Source organism: Haliaeetus albicilla, chromosome Z (genome assembly GCF_947461875.1).
Source record: "Haliaeetus albicilla chromosome Z, bHalAlb1.1, whole genome shotgun sequence".
NCBI classification, from domain to species: Eukaryota; Metazoa; Chordata; class Aves; order Accipitriformes; family Accipitridae; genus Haliaeetus; species Haliaeetus albicilla.
The window spans coordinates 51,435,039-51,458,562 of record NC_091516.1 but is presented as its reverse complement, the minus strand read 5'-3'; the positions used below and the strand labels follow the sequence as shown (position 1 = coordinate 51,458,562).

Here is a 23,524-nt window from a genome sequence, read left to right as displayed (position 1 = left end):
CATTCAGCTCAAATCAGTCTAATGGATAAAATCAATCAGGAAAACACGCAAAAATTCTGGTACATACCTGATCTACTAATCCTGTCAATTCTGTCCATGCTAGAAGACGAGATTTTAATTCGAGGGCTACTCTGATTAGAGGATTCAGAGCCCCCATCAGCAAAAGCGTCCTCCAACGCAAAGAGTATTTCTTTCACACATTTGTGACAGACGTTGTGCTGGCAAGGAAGGATCAGCGGGTGGGTAAACAATTCCTTGCACGCCGGGCAGATGAGCTCTCTTTCGATCCCCTTCATGGTAACCTTCGTGACAGAAGGAGGGAGAAACCAGTGTAAGCGCAGAAAACGTGAGCCAGCAAGACTCAGGGCACAGCTGCGTGCCGTCTGCATGCCACCAAAGCCCCGCTCTGTGGAATAACCGCTGCGCAGTTTTAGATGGTCCGAAGCACTCCTCTGGTCGACGCTGCAAGCGAATCTCAATTAACATTTATGAGGGCACCGACAACACTCATTCCGACCGAAACGAACGCTGCCGCTAGGCAAACTCAGTTCGTCTTCAGGTCATGTCTGCATTGCAGGGGAGGAAAGGAGAGGAGGGGAGTCGTCCAAATTCCACTCGAGGACCTGGTGAAGGGAAAGCAACCGCACTTCCGAACAAAAGGAGTCCACACGTTTACCTCGGCTTGCTCGCTGCCTTTTCAAGGGGGGGGAGAAAAAAAGAGCTCAAGCGTCAGACTGGTTACACAGCAGGCTTTCCCGCCGCGTAATTCACACGCGAGGGCTGAAGCTGCCTCGGCTTCACCAGGCTGACAGTTCGAGCCGGGACCATCCTTCTCCTTCCCTTCTCTTCTCTATTTATCTGCCGCACAAAGAGCCGCCCCTGGATCAGCGCGGCTCCTCCGCAATTTCACGACCCCACCGCCACCTGGCACTGCGCTCCCGGGCCGGGGTACCTGCCGGGAAAGCCAGCGGCGACCTAACCCCGGCTTCGAAGCACCCAGTTGCGGGCGGGGGCGCCGGCTGCCCGGCGCCCGCTCGCCCCCCCCCCCACGTCCTCGCCGCGTCCTCGCCGCTCGGCCCGCCACGGACTCGCGCCGCCTTTCCTCTCGCCCCTGCGGGAGCGCCCCCCCGGCGCGCCCCCAGCCCCCGTCCCGCGCCCTCCGGGCGAGCCCCGCCCGCCGCCCCCAGCGCCGCGGGGGGCTGCCGCCGGCGCCGCTCCCGCCCGGCCGGGCAGGGACCGGGCCGCCGCCGCCGCCGCCGCCGCGCACCGAGGGGCGGCGGCGAGCGCCCCCCGCCGCGGCACGAGGCGACAAACCCCGACCCGGCGGCCGCGTGCCCCGGCTCCCCCCCGCGCTCACCGCGCTCTCCAGCCGATCGCCCTCCATCCCCGCGGCGGCGGCTGCCGGCCCGGCGGGGCGCCGTCGGGTCGGGCGGGAGGCGTCCCGCCGAGGGGCGGGGAGCGGGGGGGGAGCGCCGGCCGCCGGGCGGGGCCGACGGCGGCGCCCAGCGCACAATGGCGCGCGGGCGTGGCACCGGGCACCGGGCAACGGCGCGGCGCGGCGCGGGGGCGGCCGCGGCCGCGCGGCCGGCAGGGGGCAGCGCAGTGCCGGTCCCGCCGGGGCCGGCCGGCCCGAGGGGCGGGGCCGCGCCGCGCCCCCGCCGCGCCGCGCCCCCGCCGCGCCGCGCCCCCGCCGCGCCGCGCCCCCGCCGCGCCGCGCCCCCGCCGCGCCGCGCCCCCGCCGCGCCGCGCCCCCGCCGCGCCGCGCCGCGCCCCCGGGGCCGGGGCGAGCACGAGCGGCTTCTTCTTTAATTTGGGGGACCCTCTCGCCAGGCGGCACCCGAAGTGCCGCCCGTCCCAGCGGCGGGAGCGGCCAGCGCGTTCCCCGCTCGAGACCCCGCCGCTGTGAGGCCCCGCGCTGCCGGCGTGTGTCTGCCCCCGGGGAGAGCAGGGGCGCGGGGCGCGGGGCGCGGCAAAGCGAGCGGGGCCGGCGCGTTTCGGAGGCGGAGCAGGCACGCACCGGGCGGCCGGCGCGGCAGCTGGGACGGAAAGGGGGCGGGGGGGCGTCACGGCGTCCCGCACCTCCTGCCCTCCCCGCGCAGCGCGGGGAACGGGGGCCGCGAACGCCCCCTCGACCGCCGGCTGGAACGCACGAGAGCACTTCTGCGTCTCCAGCCGCTTCTCCGGGTTCTGGCGGGGGCGCGGACACCACCGCTGCGGACGCACGCCGTGCTGCCTGCCGTCAGCGTGGCCTTAGGCCGAGGGGGCAGATGGGCAGTCGGGAAACTCGGAGCAGGAGCCTGCGGCGTCCTTCGGGACAGAAGCAGGGGCAGCCTGGACGATTCCGTGAGCGAGGGAGCGCTCTCGGTTTGGCAAACCCTACCGCTGACCTCCTGGCCTACCCGAAAGACTCGCACCGGGACGAGAAGCTCCTTTTCCCCTCGGAGCTACCCTTCCTGTGAGTCAATGGCACAAACACGCTTGACGTGGCTCATTTGGGTTTTGGTCACAGTAGTCGCCCCCACTAGTCACACCTGGGCTTCAGCGGCCTGGACGTGAAATGTGGATGGAAAAGTACACTCGGGAATCGGGAGGACAGAGGGGAGGGTTTTGCGCATCCGGTACTACAAAAAACTTCCTAGAGAACACATGTGAAGATGTTATTTCACACTCACTTTAGAAACCACCCTCATAAAGACACAGGCTGCTCTGCTTGAAACGACTCCAGTAATGTCGGTAATGCACAGAATGTATATTCAAACTGAAACATGTCACTTGACCGGGGCGGGGGGGGGGAGCAGGGGGTGGGGGGACGGGTTGGTAAGGACTTCAGTTGTCAGCCTTCCAACTATCTTTTGAGTAATGATTTGCGAGCATCTCAGTAACTGTATTATGCCGTAACCGCCTCGACTATCCCCAGATTTCCTGGCGTTACAGGCAGGCGTTAAAGGACGTAGCTCTTACTAGGCCCCTGTTTACATTAGCACACTACCCATCGCTGACACTGGATGCGGTTGATCTGGGGCCAAATAAACTATCAGCTGCGGAACAAAACAAAGCCCCTTTGGCTCTGCTGCCGCCTTTGAAACGGCATGAAGAAATTTCGTCTTTGGGGCACAGCACGGCAAACTAGTCTGCACTTCACGCCAGAGGTGCAGGTGCCAGCAGAGGAGGGTGTTGCTAGCGTGGACAAACCTGGAGCACGCATTTTCCTCCTGGCCTCCCGCAGCCTTCAGACAGACCACAGCGCAACTCCTGTTACCACCGGGACTTGCGGCTGACTCTTTGAGCAATCCTTTAATAGATCATTAAGGTATGAGCTTGTTTGCGTGCCTGTTTGCTCCGGCTTCAGGGTACTTTAGAGCAGGATTTGAATTACCACCTCCCCCTCCACCGCATTCAGGTGACAGACGGATGAAAAGGTCCTTGAAGGCCTCCAGAGGGCAAACCTCCCCCTTCTGCACTCACACCTTTTTACTAGCCGTCTGATCCTCCCCCCAGCCTAGGACTCCGGCATTTGCAGTGCCAAAATTCGCATTAGCTTTCAGGTACTGGGAGGCAGTTAGGAATCACTGGTACTTTCAAAAGGTAAGAGCGCAAACCACTGTCAGAAAAGACTCCTGTTGGCAGCCTCTGCAGAAGGGGTTAGTGAGACCAGCGTGGCCACAGAAGTCGGAGCTACCCTTCTGCTTTGTTTCCACCACACGACTGGACACCTGTTCTGCTAATGAGGGACTCCTTTTACATGGAGCAATACCTGGAAAGTGTCAAGATAGTACAACACATCCCTCCCAGTTTGCTCCTGCCCCCTCAGCAGGCAGCGTCTGACCAGGCGTTGCTGGCATGCCTTGCATTCCCAAGACAGGAGCACAAGACAGAAACTGGGGGGGACGCGGACGGGACTGTCATCCCGTTTTCCCTCCTACCTCAGGTTAAATGTGCTTGTTAATTTAATCATTGATACGCAGCAGTCTCCCGAGCGCTCATTTGCATTAACTGTCAGTACAGTTCAAAGGAAGGATGCGGCACTGGTTTTCAACAAGCCATAGAAATCCTACACTTGTTACACAATGCAGTTGGGGTCCTACTGCGTGAAGCAACACAGCCCTGCCCCAACGCGCTCGGGAGGTTCTGGCAACGCCTCCCCTGCCTTCAGTAGTCCAGTCCTCAGACCAAAGCTTTCCTAGACGTTTTCTCCCACGCTGCTTTTGCAACCATGGCTCGACCCGGAGCCAGTTCCCTCTTGGTCTGCACCCATCTGACTGAACTGCTGCTACCTGCCTTGCACTAGGCTTGCATCAGAGCAGAGCCAGTGTGTCCGCAGTGGAGATAACACAGGATGAATAGTGAGATTTGTTCCTGAGCTAACGTGACTGTCTTGCGGACCGAACTGCTTTTCTCCCTGTGCAACGGAAGTACTTTCTGCCAGGATGGATGCTGTGGGGTTTTAGCCCGCATCTCGCTCTCTGTAAATTGTCAGCGATGCGATATGCTTCTCTATGTAGCCCTGAAAAGTTGAACCTTGAAGATGACTCTTTTCCCCAGGATTTTCTCAGTCATGCAGGCTGAAAGGTAAAGTGTTCGCTCAGCAATAAGGCAGGAATTTATGCTGCCTGAGAGAAATGTGCCTGTTTTAGCTCAGGAATACAGGCTTATCTTTGTCTTCTTGATGGTTACCCTTCAACTGTGTCACCCTGAACAGCCAGCAAGGTCCTATAGACCTTGGGTTTTTCAACACGAAAATAGCAATGACTCGAGGATCTCCTGTCATAAAACAAAAAGGTCAATCCCTAATCCTTTGACTCTAGTTTTTTATCTGCTCTGCAGAGATGTGCTGCAGGCCTATAACCCTCATGGCTGGATGGGTTTCCTAACAGATCCCATGACCTGATCGGCTGGACCGAACAAGTCTGGAAGGTCACACGAGCCACTGCTATGCACAGAGCACTGAGCCAATAAAGACTACACTCATCGAACTGCCAGAATATTGGGCTTGCCGTCAGCTTTGGGTAGCATCTGTAGCTAGCACATCTCAAAGTGTGCTAGGTCGGCTCAGTATATCTTTACTTTTTCACTTACTGCCACCGGTACAGTACTCTGCTTCACGCCCAGGACACCTGGAAAGCAGCAGTTGCAGGGGATCCAAAGAGCAGCTACAGACAGCAGTCCACACAGAGGACTCTGCTGTTTCCCTCCACGCATTGTAATCACTTGCCAAGCAAATGAAAGAATTATAATGAAAAAGCTTCCCCAAAATACATGACGTTCAAGTCAAAATACCCTCCAGCTCTGAACTAGGAATCGTACCTGTAAACGAATCATTGCTGTTTAGCAGAAAGGAAATGTTATTTTTGAAAAGGGTTTGGAATATAAAAGGTTTACATTTAAAAAAAATGAAATCAAATTTACAGGAAGCCCAGCCACAGGCTCAGTTTCTGACACCATAAAGATGTGGCATGAAAAATACGAACAATACACACGTAGCGCACAGGGAACTCGTATTCTGTCCTGCTGCCTTCTCTCCTTCACTTCAGATTGTAGCTACCCCTGTCACCGAGGGCAAGGCTGGCAGCTCGTCCTTTCCATGTCATATCCCATTGTCCTGGTTTCTTGTAGGCGCTTCAGAGAACCCACTACTGGAGCGATGAGGACATGGCTAAGCTGTGGAAACACCCCTTTGCCACACAGGCTGACTAACGCCTCGAAGTAACTCAGATTAAAAGCTGTGAAGACAGGCAAATTGGACTTTAACTCCTCTTAGCTGCTAGATTTCAAACTCAGACTCCTCTGCAGTATTTAACTGAAGCTGTCACCTGAATTTGAACTCCAAGTTTTCTTTACATGCTCTTTTAACCCAGGTCACCTTTTTGTTCAAATACCCCTCATAATATAGACATAACCTGGCACATTTCTGGATACTCAGTAAATGGAAGAAAATTGCTGTTAAAAGAGCTATTCTCCTCATAGGACTCAAACAAGCACTTCCCTACACATAAGCAAGAAATATGTAAAGCCTTATCTTCTGAAAGATGAGGAGCAGAACTCCAGTTCAGCTGAGTCAGGCAGCCCAGAGCCACCCGCCAGCCCCCACAGCCACTAGTAAACCTTGCTGTATTCCCTCTCGAGTTCCTCATGTGGTTTGGTTTCTGTACCCCTGTGCAGCTCCATGTCTTGCTCTAACCTGGAGAAAAGCTGAAATGCTACCACGAGAGAATTGTACATCAGTCACTATATGAAACCAGGCAGAAGGGAGGGACAGAAATCAGTGTCACCTGCAAGGTCCAGGTGGAGAGCATGCAGAATCTGAAATGCCCTTGAAATTATTTTTACACGTTTCTCACGTTCACATCATATGGGCTTAGGGCTTGATTTTAGTTGTATCTATCTCTCTAAATGCTTTTTCTGGAGAAATGTTTTTAAAGCTGTTCCCTATGAATCACAAACTGTCAGTTTCTGCAAAGCATGCGGAGGGTAGGAATCGATGGTAAAACAAAGCAAATGAGTGAGGGAAAAAACAAGAGAGGGCAAGGGGGTTGATTAAAAAAATGGAGCATGCCAAGATCCTTATTTCAGTGAAGTCAACAGCTAGTGCACAAGGACAGTGTCAGTGTTGCTAGCCTCGCTCTGAAACTCGCATTGGTTTTTATCGGTTTATTGATTTTACTCCACTTACAGGATAATGCCCAAAAATGGTTCTACAAAACGGATGGCAGCTGTTGGTATCAGTTACCCCCATTGGACACAAATATTCCTTTACAGCATCTAAAAATTCTTTGACGTTAATACTACAAGAGAAGCAGATGCGTTCCAATGAAGAAAACACACATCTATGCAAGTAAAACGATGTTGAACGGAGTGAGGGTGAATAACTGCAGGGGCGTTCGTGTGTTTGACTTCTGCAAAAGGAAACTTGCAGACAGTGAAGAAGAGAGAGGAAAAAAAGCAGCCTGAAACCATTTCTGGAATACTGCATCATACTGAGACAGTTGAGCGTCCGTCCTTGCTGTGATTTGACCTGGGATTTCAGAGTCCTGAAAGAAGGTCATACAACCTCTTTCTGCCTCAGTGCCTCTGCTACGAAGTGCAGTTAATTGTTAATCTATCTCACAGGGGCGTTTTGGAGTGCTCAGATGCTGCTGTGACGTTTGTGACAGGTGCCTCGGAGGCCCAGAATATCTCACAGAGTATCACAGTGAGCCTAAACAGATGTTGTGGATATACAGATTACACAAGGACTCTCTTATTGGGGCTAAAAGCGTTACACGCATCTTTCTGTTCCAGGTACAATGTGCAAGTTGCGTGTGTGAAACAGAGGCACAGAGGAATAATTAGTACAGATCATTAAAAGAGATAACAGGTTTTTGAAGTGACGTTCCCCCAGGGCAAAGCGATATACAATGATTTGCCCTGTTTGAGAAGCCTGACAGAGGCTGCAAGCTAAGTCGGAAACCAGCACGAGTGCCGACAGAGGTCACAGTGCCACGGGGTCTAAGAGCTGACGTATCGTACCTGTCGGGGACCCTATGCAGCGAGAGGTGAGCGCGACATACGGTTATTGCAGTCGTGGTCCTCTAGCAGTTCTTTGCTCAGCGAAAGCCTGATGCTTAGCCGTTAATTCAGAGCATGTGAACGCTCTCAGGCTTTGCTGCAAAAGCTCTACTGGTAAGGGAGAACGGGAAAGGGGAAGCTGGAGTGCTGGGACCTCTAAGCAGTTAATATCCTGCCCACAAGCAAATACAGTTTACCACGCAGAACTGTCCTTTTGCCGGCATGATTTATGTCACCTGAGAAAGCTGCTTAATTATCCCAGCAGAATACCTCCAAGCTGCTGGACAACATCAATAAATTACAAAAGGGCTGTAATCTAAAACCCCGGTCCAGAGGTAAGGAAATGCAAGAGGAAGATGTGGAGAGCGAGAGGTCTCAGAGCTGGCCCGTGGGGAGCCTCAAGCAGTGACCGCCACTACGGAAAGCGTTTGAAGGTCACACGACTGCGACTGCTCCTCTTCAGGTACGTCAGGTGTCTCCGAGGATGGGGCTTGGCAATCCTCCATGTATAAACAACAGCACTGTTTGTAACGCACATGCGTATTTCACGCTACTGTGCTAACTGGGCTCTCTAACGAACCATACGCTCTTGCAGAGGGTGTCCGATTCAAGCGGCCAGCACAGACTCTTTCACTGTGAGATACGGAGCAGGCGTAGCACCCCTTAAAGGGAAGTCCCAGGCAAAAGGAGTTTCTTGCCTGAAACCCTCTGCCATTTTGTGTATTGCATAAAATGGGCAGGAATAAGACTGGGCCACCCGAATTCTCCTTTGCAGCCCCAGGCCTGGTTACTCCCGGGCAAGAAGCAACAGAACATCACGCAGGAAGCTCCTCTCTCATCTGCTCTGAGGTTTCATCCACGACTTTTGGAAGAGGCAGTGGGGGGGAGGAAGGAGGAGGAAGGGTGGGCGCAAAAGACGGAGTGTGAAGGCAGCCTCTGGAGATGAGCTGGAAGGCCTTCAGGATGTGCTCAGGACAAACCGCCTTTCCAGCAACACCCCTGTTTGCCACGCTTTTTTAAGTTTAAAGGTACCGTGACCACAGCACCTTTCTCCAAACCCACCACAGCAGAGTCCTTGGGGGGAGGGCGGAAGAAGTGCTCCCTGGTTTTTATACCTACCGGCAGCTCACAAGTACAAGCAGTTGGGTTCCCCCCTCCTTTTCCTACGGAACGCACGTGCTCGCTTCCCTCCCAACATGCGCCAACTCCGAGCCACTTCCCGGGGCGACGCTTTTCACGCCAGCGTTGCCCGCAGCCAGTCCGGCCATGCAGGGGTGACAGACGAAGCCCCCGGTGGGGGGCTGCACGGGCGCGGCCCGCGTTAGCCCGGCAGCTCCACGGAGGCGCAGGAGAAGCTGTCCCGCACCGAGCAGAAGGCTGCGGAACCGGCAGGCGCCTGGCTGCGCCGGGCTGAGCGACGCTTGGCATGTCAGCGGTTCTGAGCTTTCCCAGCCGCGGAAGCGTGCGGCAGGTATCAGGCGAGCCCCCAACGTGCATCAGCTCTAGAGACGAGCCAAGCCCCTTCCCCGCCGCCCTCCTCCCCGCAGAAGACCCGACCCCCCGACAACCCCCTGCGGAGGGAACGGACTCTCCCCTCCAGGCGCACGCCCGCCCAGCGGCACGCCGCTCCGGCGCTGGGGGGTGCCTGCCCGCACCCCCTCCGGCGTCCCGGGGTGCCTGCCCGCACCCCCTCCGGCGCTGGGGGGTGCCTGCCCGCACCCCCTCCGGCGTCCCGGGGTGCCTGCCCGCACCCCCTCCGGCGCTGGGGGGTGCCTGCCCGCACCCCCTCCGGCGTCCCGGGGTGCCTGCCCGCACCCCCTCCGGCGCTGGGGGGTGCCTGCCCGCACCCCCTCCGGCGTCCGGGGGTGCCTGCCCGCACCGCCACCGACACGCCGCCGCCGGGGACCCCCGCCGGCAGTCCCGCCGCCCCCGCACACGGGCGGCTCCGCGGCCGCGCCGCCCCCACCTTGTCGCGCTTCAGCAGGTCCAAGATGTAGCCGAAGCGGCTGCTCTCGGCGCCCACCGCCATGGCCCCGCGCCCCACGCGGGTCAGCCGCGCCCCGGCAGAACGAAAGGAAAGGAAAGGAAAGGAAAAAGGCGGCCGCCCCGGCGGAAGGCAGGCGGGCCGCCCCGCCGCTCCCCCCCGCCGCGGCGGAGGATGCTCCCGGGAGCGAGGGCGCCGGCGGGAAGCTCTCGCCCCGCCGCGGCGTGGGCGGGTGGCGGGGCGCGCCGGGGGGCCCGGAGGCACCACCTCTGCTGCGGTGCTGCGGGCCGCGGCGAGGCGGGCCCGGCGGGCCCGGCGTGCGGCCTCGCCACGCCCGAGCGCTGCCGCGGGAGCCGCTCTCGGTCGCCGCTGCGCCCGTGGCGTGGGGCCGGTGCCACAGCCGTGCCTGCCCGCGCGGGGCAGCGCCCGGGGCGGGCACGGCTCCTTTCGAAGGGGCTCGCAAGCGCGGCTTACCGCGGGACGCGTGCCGAAGCGCGGCGTGGTGCCCGTGCCCCCCGCTCGTCCACCCGCTTGTCTTAAGCGCCACGCTCTCGTTCGGGGGAAAACCGTGTCTGACGCACCTGCGGGAAGAGCGCCTGCTGGCGCAATGTCCGTGACCGCGGGTATGACCCGTCTGGTGTGTTCGCACGGGTGGCCTGCCGCTCTCCGGGGGGCTCAAGCAGGAAGAAAGCTCCCGCTCAGCTGGTTTGCTGCATCCCGGCCGCAAGACGAGATGGGTACGACGTGCCTGGGTGCAGCTGCGGCAGAGAAACTGGCCCCCGCAACTCGGGTGCCCTGCAGTCCTTGAGGAAGGCGATCCTCAGGGCCGACTGAAACGTGCACAGCAGGCAAGAGGGCCAGCTACCGGGAGAGGCACTGCGAGACGCCACCCAGACGCGGAGAGCGAGGGGCCCCCGCGGGACAGCTGGGGAACGGTGTTTGAGGTGTTGCGGACATCGCAGCCCGGCTCCGTGCCCGGCTCCGCTCCGCGCCGCTGCAATAGCTCGCTGCTGGTGGAGGCACCGCAGGTCGCTTCAGTCAGCAGCTGGCTCGTTTCTCCCTCCCCGGGTCTCAAACTGCCCCAAACCCCGCGGTCCCAGCCGCCCCCGGGACCTGAGGGAGAGGGACGGGTGAACGGCCAGTCCGCTGCTCTCTCACCAGCTCTCTCCCAAACTGAGAGGTGGAGGGGGACAAGCCACCCTTACGCTGTAGCTGGCGGGTAGCCCGTGGAGCACATCACCCCTCCGCGGTGAAAACGTACCAAAGGGTGTTTTGTAACGGCATAGCGTATCTCTTCGGAGGCTGTCTTTCCCAAGCGTATCGGTACGGTAGTAATGGTACCCCGGATTCTCTCTCCAGGTTACTCGCTGAAACAGTATACCCTTTCTTTCTCAGGGAAGAGGGATTCATGAATAGCTACCAGACTTTTCTGCTACTAGATACTGTACAATTATAGATATCAGATGACTCATTAATCAAATAGCTCGTTATTGGGATATAGACAGGCTTTCGGCGTCCCACATATTGCTTTTGTGTGAACAGCCCGGGAATAAACAATGGGCAGCGGCGCAGGGAGCAGTCAGCTGTCATCGCCCGCGCAGCTGAGAGGTCCTCGGCACATCATTTAACTCGATGCGAGATATCTTGCTTCTCTGATCGAATTCCGGCTCACCAAACAGCACTCACGGAGGAAGTTTTCGCTACCGTAATTTCTTTGGGTCAGCCTTGAGCGCGCTCAGGGAGCCGGGCTGGCCGAGGCTGGCACAAGGGACCGCCTGAAGGAGTGCCTCGCCTCTCTCAGGCTGCTCAAGTCCCGTAGTCACCTGCAGGACACCGTGCTGGCCGTGGCCTCAGCAGCAGCGGCACTCCCGCAGCAAGGAAGGTTTGGTGCTGGGCCAGCGCCGAGCACCAGACGTACCTTTGACCTGAATGCACAGTAATGACAGGCTGTGTGGAAAGCCGAGGGACTTGCAACCCTTTCTGCTCCCTCGTGCAAGAAGACAACATGCCGCGGTTTAGTCCCCTGGAACCCTTTCAGCTGGAGGTATGTCTGCACCTGAATGTCACGGCAGCTTTGTTATGTTAGTGTTAAACGACCCCCAACAACCATCTCCCAAAGCCTGTGAGACAAGGGTCTCCCCTGGTGCACGCACCGCGTGGCTGCTCTGAGTCGGCGCTTTTGTCTTGCGTTCTCTGGCCATGAATCACGCCGGTATTTTGAACTACGTGCTCTGAATTTCTGGCTGCTCTCTCATGATTTTTTTGCTGCACCCGTGTGATTAAGTCGTGTCCGTTCCCCCGCCCCCGTTCTGCTACACACTGTGGGTTATGGCCAGCCTGGGCTGAAATTCAAGGACTTGGGACAGAGAGGATGATTCCTGGTTCCGCTCCCTTCACCTCTTCATGTCCTGCTTCCATAAATTGATCAGCACCCCAGTCACACCTGAGTTGTGCTGTCCTCCAGAGCAGGGGAGCGCTGTGCTTCTCATTAGAGTGCTCCGTAAACGTAAAGAGATGTAAATGTAGCTCAAGTCATGATGTCAGCCAGGGCAAGAAGAATATGGGAGAAGACGGAGGAAGCTGATAGTTCTTTCATGCTCTTTTCCTGGAGCAGTTTAGCTGTTAGCCCTGTTAGCACTCCAGGTTCGGGTGGCTGCCAGTGATAGGCAAGCAGGAGGATGCTACAAACCACTTTTGCGTTGATTTCACAGCTTTGGCGATGGCATCCTCCCAAGTGGCTCTTGCTGGAATGGTCCTGGCCCCTGTATGACAGCACTCTCTGCCATCAGCCCTGCAGAAGACTGTATTTCTGCAGAGTCCTGCAAGCCTAGGCAGAGCCTTGTGGAAGGTTCAGTGTCACCAACACGAGCTGTCTCCGTAGATCCAGACTAGTTAGGAATTTGGGACTATTCTCTGTAGCAGATATCAATTCCTGTAGCCATTCTGGGCGCTCCCATTTACCTCCCCTCAGATGGAAGACACTTTGTGCTAGCCTCTGTCCTGAGTGGCTGCAGGCTGACAGGGGAATGTGCACTTGGAAGGCCAGAGACAGATGGAGAAGCTTCGTGTTGCAGCTGGTGGCCCAGGGACTTTCACCCCTCTTAGTAACTGGTCGCTGTGTTTTATGCAACCTTTACTGCGGTAGGCTGTACGTCAGAAATAGCCGGGAGCTCCTCACCTGTTCTGCCTAAATCGCAGATATGCAATTGCTTTTCACGCTTTTCCTCCTTTTGTTTCATCTATCAGGTTGGTTCCTTTCTGTGGAACCAGGATGTCTGAAAATTAATTCAAACCTCCTGTTGACTCAAACTTAGTGATCTCAGAGCATGTCATATTATGTTAAAATGAATCAGCAGAAGGCTTTTATTTGCTTCCTATCACTTAAACGTGAAGTGGGTCTCCAAAAAAAGCAAGGATCCCAGGCCAGATTATCAACTGATGTAAACTCATGTGTATAATTTTATACCAGTGGCCCTGTATTGCAGTCCTGAAGTGTCATGCAACACAGGGATCTGTCTTGGCACATTGCTATAGAAATTAAAATAGAAAGCAAGTTTGTGTTTCCTGACCTGTGAATTACGTTGATTCTCCCAGGACAGCAGCGACAACTCTAGATTTTCTGGTTGATCTCCTTCTCCGTCTTAGTTTCTACTTCTGAACGAAATCTGAGCAGTGAAGCCTGCTCAGATGCTCTTTTCTTTCCACTCCCCTAGGATGGTGAGGTATTTTCCCATTCCCACTACACAACGAATCCACTGAAACATGCACTCTTGGCAGCCGTCTGGTGTCCTGAGGGGAGGTCTTCTCCCACCTGTACACCACACTTGAACTTGTTGGCCATCATTACCTGAGGAGATCTACTTAAAACGTGTTTGAAACCAGTTGCAGGTGGCAGTACGGGAAGGGCTAACACAAATAATTGAGTACAGAGGACAGAAGGAGTGCTTCCATTTTATAGTATGCATGGAGGAAACAGATCTGTGTAGAGGTACTTCCATCTCAGGGGACTCTGATGTCGCTGACAATTGCAATGCCAGAGCAATGGAGATGCGAGAAAGATGACGTTACAGGTGGTAGAAAACTGTGCCAGTATTCAGTATGAACTACTTCAGTGTTAAATTGTACATTTGAAATAATGAAAAAAACCACCTCTTAAATGCATTTCCAAGTGTGCCTGCCTCGGGTAAGGATTGTGACCTGCTTTTATTCTCTTAACAGTGTTCAGAGGCTTGCATCCAGCTTGAGCAATACTAAAGAGAATTTGTGTAAATAGTTTATGAATTTTATATAAACTGCTTCCTTCCACAGGGAGTGATGTAGATGGGAACTGTCACTAGCAGAAAAAAAAAAAAAAAAATTGCCATGAAACAGATGAGACCTTCTGATGGCTGGAAAGGTTTTACAAGCAGGACGAATGAGACCAAAGTGTATTTCAAACCTCACAGTACCTGCATGCAGACCTAAACCTCTCCCTGCGATAAACCCCATCCCCGCTAGTTCTTTTAGGCACCACGGGGGGATTCCTCCCCCACCCCCCATTCCCACCTGTGCTGCTCTAGGGAAGAAAAAGGAGCACAACTATCTGTAGTCTCTTGGTGAGCGGTCAGGGATCCGCCTGCTTCTGTGTCTCTTCAACATTCAGTTGAGGTCCCACCAAGGCCACTTCAAGCAGATAAACTCCTGCACCTTCTCCCTGATAGCCATGTTAATAAATCCCACCCAGGACTCAGATTTAGCCTGTGATTCCCTGGGATCCCCAGATCTCTCTCTGTGATGCATCTGCCAATTCACATCTTCATTTCCTGTTGGGGAATTTGATTTTTGTCTCCTCAATGTGTCTAGCCTTCCTTAGTGATCAAATTTTTACTTTCCATCACCACAGACTGAAACAGGGTTTTACTTATTTTTCTATACTTTGTTCTAATAGATACTGGCAAAACCAAGGAGGTCACTAAACCGATAACACTAAATATAGCAAACAAACAGCAACAATCAACACGAGAAACTGAAGCAGTTCTGCTGCTGCTCTGTGGCTAAGTCAGCATCATCCATTGCTAATGGCCAGAAGAAACAGTCCTGCCCTTAGCCTGTACGTCTCATTTCCCTTACTTCTGGCTGTAGGTCCTCTGGCAAAGGCAAATGTAATAAAATTTAAAGGTGAGTTTCAAATCCACGATATTTTGGAGCCAGACCTTTTGTTCTACTGTGCTCAGACCTTTCTGACACCGGAGATGCCTACCTCCAGGCTTTTTGTCTTGCTCCCACTTAAAGACCTCCATCCAAATACCGTAAACATATTCATTCAGTACTCGTGAGGCATAAACAAACCAAATAAAGTACAGAGCGAAAACTGCATCTGTACTATGTGAAAAACTATCATTATATTTCTTCCTAGCCTGTCCCATGTGACACTAGCATAATACCACATGCCCCTGGGAACAAGCTCATTTAAGAAATGTGGGTTAAGTATGTAGACTACTATTAATATTTGATGTACTGAGTATGTTATTAGATATTTATAAGGAATCAGCTAAAGTACGTAATGATGCATACCACAAGTATATAGCGTAATTGCCATTTTTTGCTACAACTACACTTAATCAAGTTTGACAATATAAAGAGAATTCTGGATATCTAGAGTTTTAACAAATATGAATTGAGAAAACACAGCAGGCTTGAGTCTGTTAATTTACTGATTCTATCCATTTGCTTAAAAGAATGTGTCTAATGAAGAAATCAGAGACATGCAAATCAGGGAAAGATAAGGGAAAGATGAGCGCTGCTGAGATCTGCATGCGACTGCGGCAACCCATGTTTTACTGATTGTGTGTGTTTTCCAGAAGGGGCAGTTCTGCAACAGTGAAGGCTCTGAAGAAGGCGGCTTAGACACGAAAGCTTTTCAGACTCGTCTGGCCTTCAGAGAGAGTATCATGCCCCTCTACAAAGCATGTCCAATTTATGCCTTCAAGGTTTCAATGCGTCAGCTGGGGTCCTGTGCTTTTGTTTGAGCTTAACTACCCCAGGATTAGGTTTGAGTTAACTTTCCTTTTTCAAAATGGCATGCCCTGTGTTCCTGCAATGAAATTCTTCCGCTCCGTTTACCCATGGGTTAATACAGTCTTTAATCCCCACTGAAAGTGGATTAAGGTCCCTGCGTATTGAATCTGCATAGAGTGAGGCCGGTGCAGACCCCACTGTGGCCCAGTGCTGACCCTCCCGGCGTCCGCACTGCACCAGAACGAACCTGCACCTTTACCTGGGTGTCCTCTGGGCGTCCGAGGCTCTGCGGACCCTTAACACCAACAACATGCTTTTAACACCAGTAGCCAGCTGGGATGAGCACTTAGGCAGATGTCCGCACTGCTGGAGCACCTGCCTACAGCGCAGCGAGAACACTGTCACAGCCAGCCTCGGCCAGCACCACCGCACCGATGGGGGTCCTGCATCTCCTTCCCCTCTGAAGGCTGAAAAAGCGCTGGTGACCCCTCAGAGAACCACTGGCTCAAACAAAGTTGGCTTATGCGCATGAAGGGATGTGCAGCGCAGAGCAAAAGGCCAAAATTGTCACTTAGGGGAGTTTGTCCGAAGTCACAGCAAAGCAAATTGTTCCTTGTAGCGTGGACAAAAAGCCGAGGGTGAAGCACCGTGACACTCCTGCTCCCTGGATCTCGGGCAGCAACTTGTCCTGGATGTGAGATGGATGCCAAGGCTGGCCAGCACTGTTTGGGGCCAAAAGCCCCAAATCATGATTCCCTGTGTGTGTCGTGGGGCAGGACGAGCCGAGCAGCACAAGGTGCAGGGCCAGCCATGGGGTGTAGCGTAAGAGAGCTGCAGCCCCGAGTGCTCGGCTGTTGCTTTGGAAGGTGTCCCTGTCCCATACACCCTGCAGTGCCGAGGGAGCTAGTGCAAACCTTGCTGCGTGAACTTGGTTGCTTTTCTCACACGGGTGATACGCAGAAGCACGGTCCCTGATGATGGGAGACTGGGCCCCACCATGGGCAGACAAGCACTTAACGTGCTATTCTGGAGTTTCTAGAGAAGGAAATTTCCCTGGTTTTCCATGCAAGTTTCTTTTCATTCCTTTGACTCCTGCAGGCCTCTTGACAACTTCAGCAGTTCTCAGCATACTTAAAAAGGCAGCCCTGATGCAGCGACCTGAGTGGAACAGGTTTCCCCCTGATGCAGCTATCATGCACTCACTTCACGAGGGCACGCTCGCTTTGCCCTGCTGTGAAGGAAGGGAAAGGTAAATGCATGTTGGTCTGCCAAGGGTGGCTCCTCCCAGCATCCTCCCCAAATAACTTGCCAGCCAAGGACTTCAAACTGGTTGAAGACAAGAAGAATCCTTCTCCTACTAGCTAGGAACATTGCATTATTTCTTACCTTTTTACTGTTTTCATATAGAGCTGGGGTGGGTGAAATACACTATGTTGGCAGAAGGACGCTTTAGCCTGGTTTGGTTTTATTTTTTTAATTTATTTTTTGCCATTAGTTTAAAGCAATCAAGAATAATCTGTTCCTGACTGACACCAGTAGATGAGCAGAAGTGCGCAGGCGTGAGCCACCTCAGCCCGCAAGACAAAGCGCCTCCGAAGTATCCGAATCTTCCTTTGCCAGTGTTTGCAATGTACAGACCTTCACTGGAGTGACTGACGTCGGAGCGTTTATTTTTGAAGGACAAAAACCCCCAAACTTCCTTTATGTTCCTGTTCGCTCCAAATCTGGCTAGCACCAAAAAGCACCAGAAGGCTCAGCTTGTTCTGATGGCAAGAGTTGTCCGTGGGTAGCTGGAGTCGGCTGGGCAGCCTGTAAGAGGATGGGAGGGGGATCCCATCCAGACTGGCTATCAGATCAACAGCTGCTGCAGACTTTAATTTCCTTTTATAGAAGGGAGATCGTGGGAACTGTTGCTCTTCATAGCCTGCGGAGTCTTCGGCTGAAAATACTGCCCTCCCCAGGGACCAGACGCTACGTAACATCTCAAATGCGGGTCTGCGAGTTTCCTCAGGTTTCTGCTGCAGCCAAAAGCGGTGTGCTTGCCATTGCTTCGTACAGGGACCTGCGAAGCCTCCCTGTTCTGTGGCTCCCGGACCATGACCTGGAGTCACAGGAGGTGAGAAAGCCTGCAACAGTTCAGAGGGGTTACAGGCGGGTGGTAAAGGAGATGCAGAGTTAGGGCCACGCAGGAGCAGGAGAAGAAATGTGCTAGGAGCCTACCTGCTGCTATGCATGGGGCCCCGCAGGGCAGAGCGCAGGCTCTGGTGCCTGCCGGGGTCCTGTGCTGAGCGCTGCTGAGCACAGGAGCGTGCCCATTACAGGGCTGGGGAACAGCTTTCCCAGCGATAGCTGCCATTCCCCACTCATCCTCAGAGTCGGGAACAGCCCTCCGCGGGGAGGGGTGTGCATCTCGGGCAGAGCGGAGAACATGTGCCTCTGCTCTTCCCTTGTATCTGCGTCTAGTAAAAACTAGGATAAGCCCGGGGTGGCAGAGGGGAAGGGGACAGGACTTGGCCTATGGCCAGGGAAGCTCACCTTGTTAACACGGTTTACACCTTTTCTTTAGATACCCGCCATCGCAGTCCTCACTTGTACCAGCAGCAGCTCATTTTGCAGAAAGTTGCCTGGGACTGGAGTTTATTTACAGTGAAAACAAGTGTCAAGGCATGGAGCCTGCTGGTAGGAGCACTTTGCATGGTCTGCATAGGAAGCTATCTATAGCAACCGGGAAGCCACAGAGGGCACATGTCATCACCACTCCACAGGACGCACTCTGTCTGGCCATATACAGGGAGTTATATATAGAGCCGTATACAAAAAGAACATAGAAGAGCCCCATGGCTGTGTTGGAAAGCCTCATCCAGACAGATCTCTAGCAGAATCCTGTGCTTGACCCCACCAGAGAGCTGCGTACTTCAGAGGCTATTTCAGAAGGATGCTGGGCAGCCAGCATCACCCCAGGACAGCTGACCTGCAAAGTATGAGCGCACAGACCAGAGTGCAAATATGCCCAATCCTTCTAAGATTTCTGATTTCCTCTGAAGTGTCTTTGTGCTATATACAGAAACACACCCCCCCCCTTCCATCTATGTACCTTGCAGATCAGCACTACCTTAAACAGTTCCACCAGCAAAACTCTCCTTAATTTAAGAATTTACTGGGGTGGAGGGGAATTACAAAAATTACAGCATTAAAGTAGAACTAAAGAACCGTAAAAAATAGTCCAGGAGGGTCCTTAAGACCTTAAGAGTCCACCAAACTGCCCCAAGGCGGGATCAGCTGTCCTTATGTCATTCACAAAAGTTGTTAGTGTAACCCGCTATGAAAGAGCACCCCTGACGAAAGCTCCTTCGGCAGTAGGTTTACACAGATGCCTTTCGGCACGGTGCTTCTCCACGATGAGTCTGAAGTTAAAGGAGGCTTTAATGGTATAATAAGCAGTATGAAGGTTGGGTCCGAGATTAAAATGTAATTTTGTAAAGTGAGCCTATTTTAGTAAGGAATGGTCATAACTTAAAGAAGGTTGCTAAATGAAGACTCCTGGGCAGCATAACAACAGCAAACAAATACAGCTCTGTGCTTAGGGAAACCTTTGATTAACCAAAGGCAGCACACAATTTCAACAGCAGTCCTGCATATTTAGCTCTCTAGGCAGCATAAGCACCACTCTCGTCCCACAAGCGCTCAGGAAGGGTGACGAACAACAGGAAGCTGTACCTTGACTTCTATTCTGTCATTTTCACATCAAATTGTCCTTCTGCAGACTTCCCATAAAAGGATAAGGTGGGATTCTCCCTCCCAGGGTGAGGCAGAGCCTCTGTCCCACGTGCTGTAGCAAAGGGGACGTTGGGAGAGATCTGGATGGAAACCCAGGGATGGTTCTTGCAGAAATAGCTTCGTGAAGGTCTCCGTGCTCTCTCAGACTGCGAGCATGCAAGGTGGTTGGTTTAACCGGTGCACAGGGTCCTCCTGGTCCTTGTACCAGAGCCTGGTTATCATCACTGTTAGGAGTTAACACGGAAGCCACCTTCACATGCATACATGACTAAAACTGTAAAAACACAGGCTTCCACATGTGTATCTCCCTCCTTTCATTTGTGAGTTTAACATAAACAACCTGATCTGTCAAGTTGAAAGCTCTTTCCTTAACACAAACATTTCCCCTCCCATGCACATTTTGAAATTCTTGAAGTGAGAGGTTGCAGATTGTTCTCACACAGATTTTTTCTCTTCCTTCGTGAACTTCCCCTTTTTATTGAGAGGCAGGACTGTTTCCTTCCTCGGGATCCTGCTTGTTCTCCAGTGATAATGGCCACTTCTGTCCAGTCCCATTCCCAAGTACAGAGCCCGCACCTACAGATGAACATTTTAAAGGACGTCCTTGCAATGCAGTTATCAAAGCACTTTGCCAGTGCCTCAAAACCAAAGCAGTAGCGTAGGGGTTTGCTGCCTTTGGTGGGTTCAGCTTGAAAACCTTTGGAGGTTATAATTTTCTGTGCCCTTGAGAAGATGGGTGTGTGAGCAATTCTTCACCCAGAACATCTGACTGGCTTGGCAAAAAAACCCACCCCACAAGAGCTACAGCTCACAAGGAATAACAGAGTCTTCCCTGCTTCCCAAAGCAACACTTCATTGATTTTCATTAAATTCAGAAACTAATCAGGAAAATAGAGACCGGGAAGACAAAAGCTTTAAATTGGTGGGCTGGAAGTGTAAATCTGTGACATACTGTAACCACTCGGTGCAGTAATTTAATAATCATTTAGTATAAAGATGATGAGACTTGCTTCTCTTTCACCTAGTGCTTGTCTAAAGTGAGGAAAACTTGTTAAATAGTCTCTACTTGCAATAGCAAAACGAGAGCTTTTCAGAACAACCACAGTATCTAACACCAACCTAAACAGATGAATATTGACATTCAACTGATGAATTCTGGAGAAGTTTCACATTTTAGTTGCAGCAATAGGTTCTGCTTACCTGGGGGTCTCTCTCCTCACATTCCGACATGTCTTCTACCTCTGCAGGGGCACCAACAGCGGGGTTCTTCCAAAACGCAAGGAGATGGGCTGTCCAAGAAGGTTCCGACTTTGGAATCATTGTTCCTTCCCTTCTACACAAGATAACCCCAAACTGAAGGGCAGAGGACTTGCTACAAAGGTGAAATGTATTTTTCTGGGAACACTATTGTTTCTACAGGGTATTTAATTTTTGATACTGGCTTCCATGGAGAACTGCATATATGATGTAACTTCTTCAGCTCCTCTCAGGTGATCTTTTACTTTGTTCCAGGGCATTAGAGCGTGGATCAAGGCAGACTTAATATGTGCTTCAGCATACGTGCTCCAAAACCCAATTTACTTGTTAGTTTTTTTTCACAGCTGATGACTGTTCCATTTAGAAAAAAATTTCTCAAGGGGAAAAGTTCATAAATACAAACATATTTAGCAACAGTCTTCCAAAATGGTGTTACCATATCTGGCAGCAGCTACGCAGAAATCAAGTTGCTGTGAAAGCCCTAATGACAATGTTTAAAACCTCAGTCCGCAGATCCCGTTGAAAGGACACATTTAACTTCCTGTGTTCAACAAGCCAGTTCAAAGCTGTTTTTCTGGAAGATGAGGTAGAACCACAGACACAGTTTGTGAGCCCTTCAGGTAAGACAGGGGCAACCCAGCTGGCATATATTTGTCAGCCTGAGCCAACATCAGCAAGCTTTGAGTGCTGCTGAGGATTACATAAGGCATTAATTTTATAAATATATTCTTGATAAACAGGAAGAATTAGGAAGCGGGTCTGTTGTACGATACCATGGCTGGAACTTCAAAAGGTTGTGGCAGCGTAGCCATTGTGCGTAGTGCAAGCCCTGATGGTCAAGATGTTTTACATCCTCAAGAACATGGTAAAGCCATTTAATGTATTAGTTTCTTACTTAGGTTCAGCCTCAGCAACGTAAAGCTGTGGTTAACAGAAAATTATTACTGCTGGATAGTGATCACATGGTTTGCCTTTTCTAGCTACATTTAAGCTTCACAGTTCATGTTCAAGTTTTAGCTGCATTTTAAAATGGAGACATCCAAAGAGGTTTAGGTTATGGACTCCTCTTCTTATCTGTGCAATTGTTATCCATTGATTTATGAGTTAACAGTTTTCTAGTCAGAAGACACGATAACCACAAAAATGGGAGAGGCAATGCAATCTAGCATTAACTACACAGTTAACATTCAATGTTCACCATTTGTTTGCCTCATATCAACTAGGGCATTAAGAATGGCAAATGATGCATGCGGAGTTGGTTATTAGTGCAGATTTTTGTCAACTTAAAAAAGATTAAAGATTTTAAACCAGTTAATTAATTGATTCTCAGTGTAGGGTGAAGGCATACAAATTTTTCTGGCTTCAGAACAAACTTTGGGAATTAATGGGAAACAAATACGCCTCCTGCAGCCTTTAGAAAAGGGTAACTGCTGTCAACATTCAGCCTGAAAGAATGACGTTATTTAGCTGTGAAAAAAAAAAAAGTTGTAGAATAACTGGGGGCCAAGGAGATGTGAAATGTAAAATCTGTAGAAACAACCCAAGGTAGCTTACAGATACAGAAAACAAAGCAAGAAATATTAGCTGCTTTTCAAAGCAGAACGCTATTAAATTACTTGCCATGAGAAATTAACTTGTTATTCACAGAGTATGACTTTTCACTGTTGTCCCCATATACTTCTCTACCCTGATGTCCCTCACAGATGAGAACCCAGTCACAGACAGGCAAATTCAGGAACCATAGTTTAGGATTTTGCAAGTAAGGATTTGCGCCACAATAATCAAATACATCATTCCTCATGCAGCCAAGTAAGAAAGTATCAATATTTGGGATGTTTCCCAGCAGAGGCTTAGAGCACCTTATTCAACTCTTCCAAAATTCAAAGGTACTTCCTCTAACAGGGAATGTACTAAATGCTAAAAGAGTTTTTTAGACAAAGACAGTTCTCCAACAAGGCGAGAGGTACAGGTAAGGATGGGTAGCTACAATTACATCTCATCTTCATTGTAACTTCAACATGTTCCAAAACCCCACCCCACTCTACCACGAGTCAACTTGCAGCCACCATCTGATGTCATGGACAAGCAAATACTGTGCTATTTTGAACAACTTTTACACCAAGTTTGGTGGGGTTTTTTTAGTAGACTCTCAGCTAGGTGATCCCCATGACCTGAGTCTTCTGTTCAGGGAAGCTACCTCAGCCTTTGCTGACCAACATCCCATTAAGCTCCTCCAGAAAAATGGATTCCCACAGAACTGCTGTAGTGTGCCCCCAGCCTGGTAGATCCTCTCTTTTAGGTATCTCTACTATTTGTTTTTATTTGCAGCTGATTTCAGGTCATCTCAGGACACGGGGAATAAAACAAATTCCCAAGCTCTATCTTCCTCATTTCACTCTCTCAGGTTGCTTGAGTCAGTACCTCCCTCCTGCTCTTGCTCCCTGATCTATGCACTTACCCATGGCAGCTCAAATCCTTTCCACCGTTTTGGTTCCACACTCTTACTCCACATTCCCTTCCCTTTTCTTCTCTTCTTTCCACCCTCTGTATCTCCCAGTTTTAATATTCTCTTACTCTGCACCAGTCCTACTCAAGCACCTCATTCACCCGTCCCAATACTAGCCCTACAGTCCTGTTGCTTACACCGCTCCAGATTTCGTAGTTCTTCCAGCTATGTAGCCTCTCCTCCTGCAAGGGAAGTGTCTACTGGGACATGCCTAGATCACACGTCTTACTTCCAAGCCCTGCCCCGTGCTCTTCCGCTTTTCAAAGCGGACCACCACCACTGGTGATGCTCCCAATGCTGCCATGGAAATTAATCTGCTTATAGAAATAAAAAACATTTCTTTAAGTAGGAAGCCTGCTACAGGTTTGGACACTGGGATTGTTCTGTTAGCCTGCAGGTGCCCATTGGATCTCTCCAACATGTCTAATAGGGGTACAACTCCTCTAGCCTTTTCACTT

The 23,524-nt window shown here is 52.0% G+C and overlaps 1 protein-coding gene and 2 long non-coding RNA genes across 12 annotated transcripts in view; 1 reads left to right on the top strand and 2 right to left on the bottom strand.

The window, feature by feature from the left end:
* Window positions 1–9,631, bottom strand: part of TRIM36 (tripartite motif containing 36) — a 30,637-nt gene extending 21,006 nt beyond the window's left edge. For 3 of the 10 annotated variants that reach the window (XM_069777555.1, XM_069777557.1, XM_069777560.1), the window contains exons 1-2: window positions 9,512–9,631; window positions 68–302 (exon numbers count right to left, since the gene is read on the bottom strand). In XM_069777555.1, the coding sequence (XP_069633656.1) occupies window positions 68–302; window positions 9,512–9,574 (298 nt within the window). In that variant the 5' untranslated portion in view covers window positions 9,575–9,631. Of the gene's footprint in view, window positions 1–67; window positions 446–1,357; window positions 1,485–9,511 lie in introns of those variants that run through there. The other 7 variants (XM_069777559.1, XM_069777562.1, XM_069777561.1 and 4 more) reach the window with 3 other exon arrangements.
* Window positions 9,632–17,484: 7,853 nt separating this feature from the next.
* Window positions 17,485–21,262, top strand: LOC138683685 (uncharacterized). Its single transcript, XR_011323095.1, has 3 exons — window positions 17,485–17,642; window positions 18,093–18,205; window positions 20,551–21,262. It is a non-coding gene; the product is annotated as an uncharacterized lncRNA (long non-coding RNA).
* LOC138683684 (uncharacterized) lies at window positions 17,517–18,597 on the bottom strand. Its single transcript, XR_011323094.1, has 3 exons — window positions 18,062–18,597; window positions 17,747–17,985; window positions 17,517–17,652 (listed from the first exon to the last, which is right to left on the bottom strand). It is a non-coding gene; the product is annotated as an uncharacterized lncRNA (long non-coding RNA).
* Window positions 21,263–23,524: the final 2,262 nt, after the last annotated feature.